Consider the following 15,026-nt stretch of genomic DNA (forward strand, 5'->3'; position numbering starts at 1 on the left):
ACATCCGGCGTATGCAGTTCTGGGACTCTTGAAGAAGCTGCCACGGAAGAAAGCCACAGAGCTCTGTGGCTTTCTTCCGTGGCGGTTTCTTCAAGAGTTCCAGAGCTGCATACGCCGGATGTGAATTCTAATCCTTTCCTATAAGGACTTATTTGAATACAAATACTCTGAGCTTCTTATTTCTGCCTCATGTGTTCATTCATTAATTGTTTTCTCTGTACTTTTATAGCTCTATTGCACTAAATAAATTGTATTTAGTTTTTTCTGGACGTATGTTTTAACATTTTATAACTTTATAGCTTCTATTAATTTTGGTATAACCATTGTGGAATTCTCTTGTTATATTACATTAGACTTGCCTTGTTTGGCCCCCACCACTATTGCTTACTTTTGATTTAAATCCACAACCTCAGGGTTAAACAAGCAGTGGTGTAAAGATTGATCCTGCTTTTTAACATGCAGGTTCCTTAATTTGTAAAAAAAACCAAAAACAATTAAAGAGAGAAAACTAAAATTTTAACTAACAACCATATCTGATTTAATTATTCAAAACATTGGTTTAAAATATTCCAAACACTATGAATTATCATTGTGGCTTCCTCTTTTATAAATTGGACAAAACATATTCTTTAAACTCATAGGTAACTAAACTAAAATGTTGTTTCTTTTATATAGAGTAATATAAAGTACTGTTTGTTACCTGAGAAAGCCACTCTTCATCCTCTTGTCCACTCTGATCGGAACCTAGGCTTTCATAGGAGCCGTGCCTTGTGATTGGTCCGGGACTTTCAGGAGGAGCCACTGTATAGACATATTTCACAGTTAGGTATTTTTAAAATAGATGAAATTATGAAAGCATCATTGGAAGTGAAAGACTAAACCTACTTAGTTGATAAGAAAAAGAAACTTATACTCAATATACCCTGTGTTATATTGTATTTGTATAGCACAGAACATATAGTACCTTTTAACTCTGTCATCACAAATACAAAGACTACAAGCTCATTTTACAATTCAAAAAACAAAACAGATTACATTAGATATGAAGGCCCTCCCTCTAAGAGCTTATATCTTTGAGAACAAAATTACAGACACATAGGGGGTCAATTAATTTGCATGCCTATGACCCATAAATTTTAATATGAAACTTGCATGAATGAATTAATCAATAATTTAATCAAGTTTTGAGAAATAATTTTTTGAGAAGGGATTTAAATTCTGATTAAGAATGGAATATCCCCCTTGAAAAATGTCTTCAGTATGTCTATCTTATCTTCTTGCTGGAGACAGAGGCAGAGAAAATAATGTCCTGCACTGTTACAATCAATCACTGTGCAGCATGCAAAAGGGTCATACAAACAAGTGCTCCAGCTTCTATGGGGTTAGGGTTGGAATAAAGGCAATTTTCAGAATAAATTTACAGAAAAGCTGGATAAAAATAAATAATGACAGACTTGGAAAGAACCGGACTTGAACTTCCCTGGTATTTCCATACACAACTCCAACACTTCTTAACAATACATAAAAGACTAAGCATTTTGACCAGAAAACCAACCATATTAGAATCCTTATGCTTATTGCCACACACACCTAAACACATGATCTCCATAGCCTACCGCCTGATCCTCTCACATAAGAAAACCCCACTACCTGGCTATGTGAGACAGTGGAATAGAGAACTTACCCCCCCTCTAACTGACAAAGAATGGCATAAAATACTGAGTGCTCATACAAAAGCCTCAGTTTCAGCGAGGGTACTGGAATCTAACTATAAATACCTGTCCAGGTGGTATCTTACGCCTAACAGAATAAAAAAAATATATAAGCAAACGGATGGGAAGTGTTGGCGGGGATGTGGGGATTGTGGCACTCTTCTCCACATTTGGTGGGAGTGTGGACTTGTTAGGTCTTACTGGCAATCCATTTTAGATGTTATGGAAACTGCACTTGGCGTCTCTTTACCTAGATCACCCAACCTTCTGCTGTTTCATGGCCTCCCAAAATTCAAAGACAAACCCACAAAGCTCTTTTTTATAATACTTAAAGGGACAGTCTACACCAGAATTTTTATTGTTTTAAAAGATAGATAATCCCTTAATTACCCATTCCCCAGTTTTGCATAACCAACACAGTTATAATAATATACTTTTAACCTCTGTGATTATCTTGTATCTAAGCCTCTGCAAACTGCCCCTTTTTTCAGTTCTTTTGACAGACTTGCAGTCTAGCCAATCAGTGCCTGCTCCCAGATAACTTCAAATGCACGAGCACAGTGTTATCTATATGAAATACGTGAACTAACACCCTCTAGTGGTGAAAAACTGTTAAAATGCAATCTGAAAAGAGGTGGGCTTCAAGGTCTAAGAAATTAGCATATGAACCTCCTAGGTTAAGCTTTCAACTAAGAATACCAACAGAACAAAGTAAAATTGGTTATAAAAGTAAATTTGAAAATTGTTTAAAATTACATGCTCTATCTGAATCATGAAAGTTTATTTTGGCCTAGACTGTCCCTTTAACAGTGCCAAGACTCTTATCCATAAAAGGTGGAGGAAGCCCGAGGTTCCATCAGTAAGGGAGTGGGCCACCCAGGTGGATAGATACTTACAGCTGGAAAGATTCAGATTCATGAGAGATGACAGAGTAGAGAACCATGAGTATATGCTGGAACTCTGGAGACTGGTGGTCTCTGACCTGGGACCTAATACATAGATTGAATCTTGGTTCCGGGAATATGACATTCCCAACTGACTCTTGGCTTCTTATTCTGGAGCCCCTTGTGGAACCTGCCTGACTCCCCCTCCCTCTCTTCCACCCGAGCCCTTCCCCAATGTTACCCTAATTTTCCCCCTCCCACCCCTTTTTTTTTCCTTCTCTCCTCTCTCTTCTTCTCTCTCTCTCCCTTTCACTCTTTTCTCTTCATCTGTTTCTATATTCCCAGTAGAAAATTCCTGACGTGGGAGTGTGGATAAAACCCATGTCGGGACTATTTGTCATTTAGTCTATATACAAACTGTAAAACATTTATGTTACTTTGTTATATGTTATAGCATGTATGAATAGGATTTTGAGGCCATTTACGAACTCTTTACCACATACAAACCACTCAATGGCAAGATAAACCATTTGACACTATTCACAGTGTGAACCCGAGGGCGCTTTTTCTCAGTGTGAAAAAAAAAGACTTTCTTATATCATCAAGCCCCAGATGGCATAGAGACTGGTTGTAAAAACTTGATTTGGTTCACCATATAGAACACTATTGTGAATGATGTACTTAAATCCTATGCAATTCTCTTTTGATATATGTATCACTTTTATTATTTCTTAATAAAGTTTTGAAAACTAGAATAATTAAATAAATAATGAATATACATAGCATCATTTTTATACTATCCTTCATTAAACATATTACAGGTTATTTAAATTTCAGCATACCTTTAATAACATGCAATTATCAACATGGATGTGACACAAAGACTGATATGAGCTACAATCAGCATATAATTAACACTATATGGCCAAAAGAATGTGTAGACTGCCGTTCCCTCTAAGACATGCGCGTGCACACATCTTTCAGAGGGAGCACACACAACTTTTGTAAGTGCGCACAGGAGGACCAGGCTGAATCTTTTCTGTCTGTGTGGTTTATTATGGTGATGGATGGCACTGGACTACTTAAGTGGGAAATATTACAATGCCCGTGCGCCTACACTCCAGTCTGTGGATTAGTGACTGAAGTATGGGAGAGTGTGCAGAGGTGGAGCTGCAGCAGGGCGGGGTACTTTTTAACCCATTTGCAATATATTTAACTAGCACAATATGTTAAGTAGTATCATAGTGAGAATATCAAAATACACAATTTGGTTGTCTTTTATTATGATTTTCCATTATTATGGAACATTATAAACTGAACAAAAATTAATACATTATAAAGTATAAAAAACAATACATACCATATGCTTTGGTAACAAAATAGACAATGTATATTGCCTATAATAAAAATAATCACCCTACCCCTCAGTGTTTCCACCAATTTCTCAAAGCTCTGTAATATTAAAGGGACAGTCTACTATAGAATTGTTATTGTTTTAAAAGATAGATAATCCCTTTATTACCCATTCCCCACTTTTGCATAACCAACAGTTATATTAATATACTTTTTACCTCTGTGATTACCTTGTATCTAGGAACCTTCTTTCAGCCCCCTGATCACATGACTGTGACTGTTTATTATCTATTGTCTTGCAGTTAGCGTTGTGTTGTGCTAAATCTTAAATAACCCCCTGTGCTTGAACACAGTGTTATCTATATAGCCCACGTGTACTTTCTGTCTCTTTGTGTTGAAAAGATATTTAAAAAGCATGTGATAAGAGGCAGCCCTCAAAGGCTTAGAAATTAGCATATGAGCCTACCTAGGTTTAGTTTAAACTAAGAATACCAAGAGAAAAAAGCAAATTTGATGATAAAAGTAAATTGGAAAGTTGATTAAAATTAAAAGTCCTATCTGAATAATGAAAGTTTAATTTATACTAGACTGTCCCTTTAAAGGGCCACTAAACCCAAAATCTTTCTTTCATGATTCAGATAGAGAATAGAAATTTAAACAACATTCCAATTTACTTCCATAATTTATTCTGCTTCATTTTTTAAATATCCTTATTTGAAGAAAAAGCAATGTACATGGTGAGCCAATCACATGATGCTTCTATGTGCAGCAACCAATCAGAAGCTAGTGAGCATATCTAGATATGCTTTCCATCAAAGAATATCAAGAGAATAAAACAAATTAGATAATATAACTAAATTAGAAAGATGTTTAACATTGCATTCTCTTTCTAAATCATAAAAGAAAAAATGTGGGTGGCATGTCCCTTTAAGGTAACCGTATGATCACTTGTTCCTAAAGTCCTAAGAAATCCACATTTCTTTTAAAATTCAAATTAACTTTTGGAAACATACCATTTTTATTTTTTCAAATATAAACCAGTTTTATCCAGGAAACAAATGGCAAGGCCATATGAGTTGAAAAAGAAGTCAGAGCCTTTTAACTCTGCATCCCTAAATGGGAGTCAATTCCTCTCCCTCCCTCCCTTCCCCCTGTCTTCCCTCCCCACCTCCTTACCTCTGACTGTTACCCCCCTTCCCTCCCACTGTTCTCCTGTTTCTCTGTTCTCCCCCTCTACCCTTTTCTCTGTTGTCCTCTTTCTCTCCTTCTGTTCTCTTCCCTCATTTCCTTTGTAACATCTCTTCCTCTGTTCTCTCTCCCTCCCTCTGTTTTCTCTCTCCCTCAGTCCCCCTCTCTTATATTACCTCTGTTCTCTCCTCCGCTTTCTATTCTTTAGTTATTTCCCCCCTTTCTCTTTCTTCTTATGCTCTCTTCCCCTCTGTTGTCTTCCCATCTGTTCTCTCCTCCCTCCCTCTCACTCTATCTTCCTCTATTCTCTCTCCTTCTCTTTCCTTCTTTTTTCTCTCTCTCTCTCTTCCTCTCACTCCCTATGTTTTCTCCCCCTTTGTTTTTGCTCTCATTCAGCCCCCTTACTCTCCCTCAGTTCTCTCTCCTTCAGTGCTGCCCTCATACTTCCTCTTTTCTCTATCTCCCTGTCTCTCACTCAGAACCCCTCTCTTACACTCCCTCTGTTCTCTCCCCCTCTTCCTTCCTCTGTTCTCTCTCCTTCAGCCCCCTCACACTCCCTCTGTTCTTTCTTCCCTAACTCTCTCTTACTCTGTTTTCTCTCCTCTCTCTCTCTCTCTTTTACTGTTCTCTCTTCCTCTTTTCTTCCCCCTCCCTGTTCTCTCTTTCTCTCACTTCCCATAGTCTCTCCCCCGCTCTCACTCTCTCTGTTATCCCCCTCTCTTTCTGTTCTTTCTCTTTCCTTTAGCCCCATCCTACTCCCTCTGTTCTCTTCCTCCTCTCTCTCTCTTCCTCTGCTCTCCTACTCTCTCTCTCTCTTTGGTGCCGATTTATCAAAGTCTGGCGGACATGATACGCTGTAGCGAATCATGTCCGCCAGACATCGCTGAATTTAACATTGCACAAGTAGTTTGAATGAACTGCTTGTGCAATGCCGCCCCCTGCAGATTTGCAGCCAGGGGGTGTCAATCAACCCGATCAAACACAATCTTGCAGATTTATTTCCGCAGCCTCAGAGGTGGCGCACTAGTTAAGGAGCAGCAGTCTTAAAACCGCTGCTTCATAACTGCTGTTTCTGGCGACCCTGAAGGCTTGCACAGAAACAGGGGCATCATTGATAAAACGTCCCCTTTACCTGCTCCCTCCTCCTCTCTATGTCTTCCTGCTCTATTCTCATCTCACTCTCCCTCAGCCCCCTCTCTTACACTCCCTACTCCCCTCTTTCTCTCTTAATTAATTACTTCCCTCTCTCTCACTTTTCTTCTGTTCTCTCCCCATCTTGCTCTCTGCCCAAGACCATAAACATATCAGTTCAAGGATGCTTACAACTTAAGGTTAACATGTCTCCACTACTTATGTTTCTCTCTCCCTCAACTTCCTCAGAATGTAAGCTAAAAACTCCACCTGTGCTGTTGATCACTTTATGTAATGATGGTTCATAGCTTACAGTGACTCAAGCGCAGGGTCCTCCTCCGTTATGATTTATGTAAATGTCTCCTGATTATTGTGCTCTACAACTGTATACTTAATGTGACAGTGCTCTGTAATATGTTGGTGCTTTATAAATAAATGGTAATAAATAATAATAATATATCTGCTCTGAGCAACTGTAAGTGCTATTATTGTGACGTGGAAGGGTTTAAGAGCAACAACAGCCCAGCCACAAAGTGATAGATCACACAAACTCAAAGAGTGGGCCTGCCAAGAGCTCCACTCATAAAATTCGCTAATACTCTTTTGCATCACTCACTACAAACTGCCTCTAGAAGTAAAAAGAATTGTGCATCTGGAGCTTTATCAAATGGGTCTCCATGACAAAACAGTTATGTACATGCCTAACATCACCATGTGCAATGCCAAGCATTGGCTGGACTGGTGTCAGGGATTAAGATCAGAGTAAAAGGCCCGGAACATGGATGCTTTAGTCTCCATTGAATAACCAAGCAGTAAATGGGAGTCTGAGATGACCTTTTAACACCCTACATTCAGGCTTGGCACCAGAAACAAGGCCAAGTTCACTTACAGCTAAAAAGGATATGAAAAACGCTAAGGATAGCGCACAGGCAAATAAGGACAGCTTAATGTGAACAGAAAGGTATCCAGAAAGCTGTGTTAAGCAGTCATTACTTAGAGCAGCCCCTGGCTCTGACAGCAGCGGATCTTCCAGCAATAATGAGCCTCCCGACTATGGCTCCAACAGTAGCATGGCCCTGGCTGCAAACAGGCCCCTAGCCCGCTTTAGATACAGCGAAGATCCTGGGCCTGACAGTGCCTTACCGCACAAATGCTCTTTTGGCTGAAGGGGACACATTCCCACAGACACAATCCAAAATTCAATAGAAAGATTTCCCAGTAGAGTTGCGGCTGTGATAGAAACAAAGGATTGGCCAACTCCATATTAATAGCCATAGCTTTGGAATAGGATGTCCAATAAATTCATAAATGTGTGATGGTCAGGTGTCCAGAAACGCTAGGTCATATTGTGTATATCAAAACATAATAGTGAAATATATTTATAACTAGCACAAGTATAGTCCAGAAATGATAATGTTAAGAAATGGAGACACAAATGTCAAACATGGCAGACAGTTTTCATGATTTATTGACATATCATGCTTCCTATTAAGGGCTAATCATTAACTAATTAGCACTAGAACTTAGAAATGTACACAAAACATGCAATCATTTTATGAACGTGTTTACCTGTTTACAACACAAAAGGATTATGTCACTTAGGTAGTTATTTTCTTGTTTCTATGTATTTTTATATCACAGTGATGTATTGCAACAAACATTTTATAAATGGCTCCAGGTACCGTCATTCAGAGACATAAATGATTTTAAACATTTGTATATATTAGATGGTTCCCAGGAGTACCTAAATCAAATTCTATCCATAAAGAAATATGTCTAAATTATAATAAAACCACCAGTGCTGCTTTGAGTTATGTTTAAATTGATGTCTAAAGCTTTTACAAACATTTAGCTGACCTCTCAGTTTTAGAATTGCCGATTTTTTTTCCAGTGCCCATCCAAACAACTGCAAGCTGCTACTAAAATAGGTTAGCACACATTATCTGTATCTGCAACATATGTTTCACAATAGTTTAGTCCAATAGGAGACAGACGCACTCTCAGTCTATCTATCCTCTTCCCAGGGGCCTGTATAGGAGACATCAGAAAGAGAGAGAGAAGCTGCTTTTCAAAGAAAGAACAAGTCAAACCCACACTGTGCCAGCAGGCACTAGCTTGTTATGTCATCATGCTGACAGGCTGAAGTATTTCTCTGCAAATTTGTACAGTATGTTTGCAATATGTTTTAAAGTGATCTGAAAATATCTTGAAACATACAGCCTTCAACAGTAATAAATGGCATAATGCAACAATAATCTCTCTGGAACCAAGGTCACAGGAGAGAAAGAAAAAACTTGAACTGTAAATTGACATAACGTGTAAATGAAGAACCTATTGTTTTCCTTGACCATAACCATATTTAAAAAAAAATTAAAAAAAACCTGTTACAAGTGCCGCGGTAAATTGTATTTTTATTTTTTTTGTGTTAGAGAAAACATTGCTAATGCTAGTGTTAGGCTTTTTGTACTTGTCGGGTTCCGCTGGTATTACAAGTTGGAAAAAAAAACTTATTTTGCGCTAGTGGTAACCAAAAAAGTGCAAAAAATCCTAAACTGAGTGTTCGCATGCATGTGTTCTCCCATAGAAATCAAGAGGATACAAAAAAGTGGAAAAAAAAACCTAACACCATACTTGCGCAAACTATCTTTCATTTTCACATCCCCCATAGAATTCAATGGAGAAAAAAAATGAAAACAAACCTAACACCCTACCATAAGCCCCTAGCCTATTAACCCCTAAACGCCCATCCCCCACATCGCAATAAATAAATAAAACTATCAACCCTTAAACCACAATCTATAACAACAAACAAGACAGATGCGCCACATGGCCCAATATTGTTGGTTCCAAAGATATTTGAATATTGCTATATAGTTGCACTCACATGTGGCGAAGCACCTCAATTGGTGCAAATGACACAGTCTGGGATCTATAACAGTCACCCAGCAGACCGACCTCCTGATTTGTAGCAGGGTCTGTGTGAGATAGAAAGTACAAAATAGCCTATATGGCCTAGTATTGTTTGACTAGAGTGGTGTCACAACAAATAGTTATATAAAAAATTAAACTCACATTTGGTGGAGCATCTCCAATGATGCTATAGGGACAGGCTGGGATCAATTCAGTCACCCAACAGACTTAATACCATGGCATACAGCATTCAATAGTCCTCTTGATGGTCAAAGGTCAGTCATATCCTCAGATAATAACCAATTCAAAGGCAGCAAGTGTTTTTAGTATAAGTAAAATCACTTTAATAAAATATATAAAAGAATTGCGACGCGTTTCTCAGACTCAGACTGTTCCCTCAGGCATAATGTGTCATATATAACTATTTGTTGTGACACCACTCTAGTCAAACAATACTAGGCCATATAGGCTATTTTGTACTTTCTATCTCACACAGACCCTGCTACAAATCGGGAGGTCGGTCTGCTGGGTGACTGTTATAGATCCCAGACTGTGTCATTTGCACCAATTGAGGTGCTTCACCACATGTGAGTGCAACTATATAGCAATATTCAAATATCTTTGGAACCAACAATATTGGGCCATGTGGCGCATCTGTCTTGTTTGTTGTTATAGATTGCTGTAATTGGATCCTGGCCTGGACCATCACAGATTGCTGCCTCTGTAAATCTACTATCAAGATCCACACAAAGGACATTATCTAATCATTTATATCATTGATATCCATAGCTGTTGTCTAACTTCATATAGTTCCCGGATTAGTATAGTGCCTATTATATACCATTATTGGAATATATATTATACTCACCTGCTATTATATATATTGTATAGTATTTAATCTATCTATTACACTCTTACACCTATAGGTGCACTATATGGTGAAAAATCATCTATCTATATACATACTATATCATTATATGTAGTGATATATATGTCTATATAGAGAGTATATGTCTATATAGAGAGTAATTAAAACCAATCAAATCTGCTCAAATCATAGAGTGTGCTCTCAAGGGCGCCCCCTACATATTTTTTGTAACCCTTAAACCACCACCACCACCCCCACATTGCAAACACTAAATAATACTATTAACCCCTAAATCACCAGCCCCCACATCACAAATGCTAAATAATACTATTAACCCATAAACCGCCATCCCCCACATCGAAAACACTACATAATACTATTAACCCCTAAACCACCAGCCCAACACAACGCAGTCATAAACTAACATCTAAACCCCTAAACCCCTAACCTAACACCCCCTAACCTAACCCAAATTAAAATACACAAAAATTACAAAATAAATCCTAACTACCATAAAGAAAACTTACCTGTAAAAATAAATAAAATGTAATCTTGCCTTAAAAAACTAGCATTACTAAAAAATAAAAAACTTACATTACCAAAAATATAAAACCCTAACATTACCAAAAATAAAAAAACCTAAGATTATCAAAATTAAAAAAAAATAACATTACAAAAAAACTAACATTACAGAAAATAAATTTACAGAAAATTAAAAAGTAATTATCCAAAATAAAATAAAATATTTAATCCTATTCTAATACCCCTTTAAAAAAACAAAAAAACAACCCCAAATTAAAAAAACCCTATAATAAAAATTAACTACCAATAGCCCTTAAAAGGGCCTTTTGTAGGGCATTACCCTAAAGCGAACAGCTCTTTTGTTGAAAGCCCCCCCCACTAACAATACAACCTCCCAACTCCCCATAATAAAAAACCTAACTAAAAAAATCTTAAATTACCCATTGCCCCAAAAAGGGAATTTGGATGGACATTGACCTTAAAAGGGCATTCAGCTCCTAATCTATAATAAAAAAAACACCCCAAAACAAAAAACAAACAAAAAACTAACACTAACCCCAAAGTTAGTACTCACTGATGATGATGATGAGTGGCGCTCCGTCTTCATTGTGGCGGCAGTCCATCTTCTAACTTCATCCCGGTGGCGGTGGTGACATTGGACCTCCTCTTAAGACCTTCAACACAGAGATCCTCTTCTTGCCAAATGCAGACGCACACTGAATAGGAATGCGAGATACCCCTTTTATATAGGGGTATCTTTGCATTCCTATTGGCTGATTTGAATCTTCAAATTAAGATCAGCCAATAGAATGAAAGCTTTTTCCTTTCATTCTATTGGCTGATTTGAATTTAAAGATTTAAATCAGCCAATAGGAATGCAAGGGTACCCCTATATAAAATGGGTACCTCACATTCACTATTTAGTGGACGTTTTGAGAATAGGACCTCCGTGTTAAAGGTCTGAAGAGGAGGACCGACATCACCACCAACACTGTGATAAAGTTAGAAGATGGACCGCCGTTGGGATGAAGATGGAGCGCTGCTCTGAAGATAGATGAAGATGGAGCACCGCCCATTATCATCGGTGAGTAACAACTTTGGGGTTAGTGTTAGGGGTTAATAGTATTATTTAGTGTTTGCGATGTGGGGAGCTAGCGGTTCATGGGTTAATAGTTTTATGTAGTGTTTGCGATGTGGGGGGATGGTGCTTAAGGGGTTAAAAGTATTATTTAGTGTTTGCGATGTGGGGGGATGGCGGTTTAGAGGTTATTAGCTTACTTAGATACTGTAATGTGGGGGATGGCTGTTTAGGGGTATTCTTTTATTTAGGTACTTTGCGATGTGGGTTTTTTTGGCAGTTTAGGTGTTAATATTTTATTCATGGGTCTAAGTGTACTTTGTAATGTATTTTTGTTATATTTTGAGCAACTTTTTATTTTCGGAAAACTGTTTACCACAGCTCTTGGATCGCAGAAAGGATTGAAGCTGAACTTATAATATCAGCGGAATGAAAATGGTTTGCAAAATCGTGATTGCACTAGCGCAAAACCATTTGCGCCTCATCTGTAATTTAGCACTGTATGTTTAGGCTCTGTCCACCTACATATGGTAATTTAACGGGCTAATGTTGATATATAATCCTGCAAGTGGTGAGCTGTTTTCCATAGAATTAATGAGAGCTCATTGCTATGTAAATTTTGCAATGGAGGCCGAAGTATACAGGGAGAACCTGGCATATGTTTAAACTTTAATATTGCTCTTAATACAAATCAAAATACACTCGCCTGGATTACGAGTTTTGCGTTAACAGGGGTGCGGTGCTAACGAGCAGTTTATGCTCACCGCTCACTTACAGACAGCGCTGGTATTACGGGTTTTTACAAACCCGGTGTTAACCGCAAAAAAATGAGCGTAGAGCAAAATTTAGCTCCACATCTCACCTCAATACCAGCATCTCACCTCAATACCAGCGCTGCTTACGCTAGCAGTGAGCTGGTAAAACGTGCTTGTGCACGATTTCCCCATAGAAATCAACGGGGAGAGCCGGCTGAAAAAAAACCTAACACCTGCAAAAAAGCAGCATAAAGCTCCTAATGCAGCCCCATTGATTCCTATGGGGAAAATACATTTATGTTTACACCTAACACATGAACCCCTGAGTCTAAACACCCCTAATCTAACACTTATTAAACCCTAATCTGCCGCCTCCGACATCGCAGACACCTACATTATACTTATGAACCCCTAATCTGCTGCCCCCAACATCGCTGACACCTACATTATATTTATTAACCCCTAATCTGCCGCTCCCAATGTCGCCGCAACCTAACTACATTTATTAACCTCTAATCTGCCGCCCCCAACGTCGCCACCACTAAAATAAACATATTAACCCCTAAACCTAAGTCTTACCCTAACCCCCCTAACTTAAATATATTTTAAATAAATCTAAATAAAATTACTACAATTAACTAAATAATTCCTATCTAAAACTAAATACTTAGCTATAAAATAAACCATAAGCTAGCTAAAATATAACTAATAGTTACATTGTAGCTAGCTTAGGGTTTATTTTTATTTTACAGGCAACTTTGTTTTTATTTTAACTAGGTACAATAGTTATTAAATAGTTATTAACTATTTAATAACTACCTAGTTAAACTAAAGACAAATTTACCTGTAAAATAAAACCTAACCAAAGTTACAATTACACCTAACACTACACTACAATTAAATTAATTACCTAAATTAAATACAATTAATTACAATTAAATAAAAAACACTAAATTACAGAAAATAATTAACAAATTACAAGATTTTTAAACTAATTACACCTAATCTAATCCCCCTAACAAAATAAAAAAAGCCCCCCCAAAATAAAAAAAGCCCTACCCTAAACTAAATTACAAATAGCCCTTAAAAGGGCCTTTTGCGGGGCATAGCCCCAAAGTAATCAGTAAAATAAATACAAAGTTGCCTGTAAAATAACAATAAATCCTAAGCTAGCTACAATGTAACTATTAGTTATATTGTAGCTAGCTTAGGGTTTATTTTATAGATAAGTATTTAGTTTTAAATAGGAATTATTTAGTTCATTGTAGTAATTTTATTTAGATTGGGACCGGCCAACGCTGCTTTTTAAGCCTAACGCAAGACTCGTAATCTAGCCGACTGTGTTTAGTTCATGGTTACCTTAAAATCTCTGTTAAATTTTTCTTTTAGAGTGACTAGCGTTTGGAGTATATTGATAAAAACGTGAAAACTTTTAATTTTTGAGTAAAAACAGTGAGACCTGTATGGTGGAAATGTTTAGATAATTTTGTTGGAAACTGAGTAAGAAGTTCATACACACACATTGTGTGAATGGTTCGAGTATTTCTATATATGATTTGTAAATTACGATTTTCATTCATCTCCATCTCCAAATAATTCCACAAGGGAAATAGCATTACTGGTGAGCATTCTTAAAGAATCCCGCAAGCTCAGAGACCTTTACATCATTGTGCCGTTGATCTTGAAGACAGAGGTAAAACCCTGAAATGTCACTTGACTAAAATAGTTGTAGATTATGTATGCAGTGAGTGCCTTCCTGTGGATTAATTTCTATGTACGTTTTGAAGTGCACCTTGCTCTGTAGGAATGGAGTGAGTGTGCATTCATCTGTGCAGATTTGGATATGTTTTGATGTGCACCCTGTCAGCAAGAATTTGAAGTGTGTGCTGGCCTCTGCGTGGAATGAGAGAGAGAGAGAGAGAGAGAGAGAGGAGAAAAGAGAAGAGAGAAGAGAGAGGAGAAGAGAGAAGAGAGGGGAGAAGAGAAGATAGAGGAGAAGAGGTAGGAGAAGAGAGAAGAGAAGAGAGAAGAGAGAAGAGAGAGGAGAAGAGAGAAGAGAGGGGAGAAGAGAAGATAGAGGAGAAGAGGTAGGAGAAGAGAGAAGAGAAGAGAGAAGAGAGAGGAGAAGAGAAGAGAAGAGAGAAGAGAGGAGAGGAGAAGAGAGAAGAGAAGAGAGAAGAGAGAAGAGAGAGAGGAGGAGAGGAGAAGAGAGAGGAGAAAAGAGAGAGAGAGAGAGAGAGATAGACACACAATACATACACTATATATAGTCATCCGAAAGACAGGGCAATAACTTTAACAAATAAATTATAAAGCTAGGAATTAAATATTTAATGACCAGTAACACAGCCTATATTATTGTATGTTTTTATACAACTGACATTATTTAACTTGCAAATTAAAATTCAATTTAAGTTTGGATTGGGTTCACCATACACTTGATACATGATCATTTACTAATAACTGTGAGTTTTAAACTTATATCAGTTTTAAGTACCAGTAGCATTATTGTACCATTACTTTATTCTTTCGACAAATTCAAGGGCACATCTCAGACGACAGAACTGCTGACTAGCTGCATCAAGCAAAGCCATGAAATTGAAAAAAAAAAAAAAATGTATTTTA

The 15,026-nt window shown here is 37.6% G+C and overlaps 1 protein-coding gene across 2 annotated transcripts in view; it reads right to left on the reverse strand.

The window, feature by feature from the left end:
• Positions 1–15,026, reverse strand: part of BCAS3 (BCAS3 microtubule associated cell migration factor) — a 2,220,355-nt gene that overhangs the window by 853,979 nt on the left and 1,351,350 nt on the right. For both annotated transcript variants that reach the window (XM_053707348.1, XM_053707349.1), the window contains one exon: positions 701–801. In XM_053707348.1, coding sequence (XP_053563323.1) covers positions 701–801 — 101 coding nt within the window. The remainder of the gene's footprint in view (positions 1–700; positions 802–15,026) is intronic.

This window comes from Bombina bombina, chromosome 3, assembly GCF_027579735.1.
Source record: "Bombina bombina isolate aBomBom1 chromosome 3, aBomBom1.pri, whole genome shotgun sequence".
In the NCBI taxonomy this organism is placed as follows: Eukaryota; Metazoa; Chordata; class Amphibia; order Anura; family Bombinatoridae; genus Bombina; species Bombina bombina.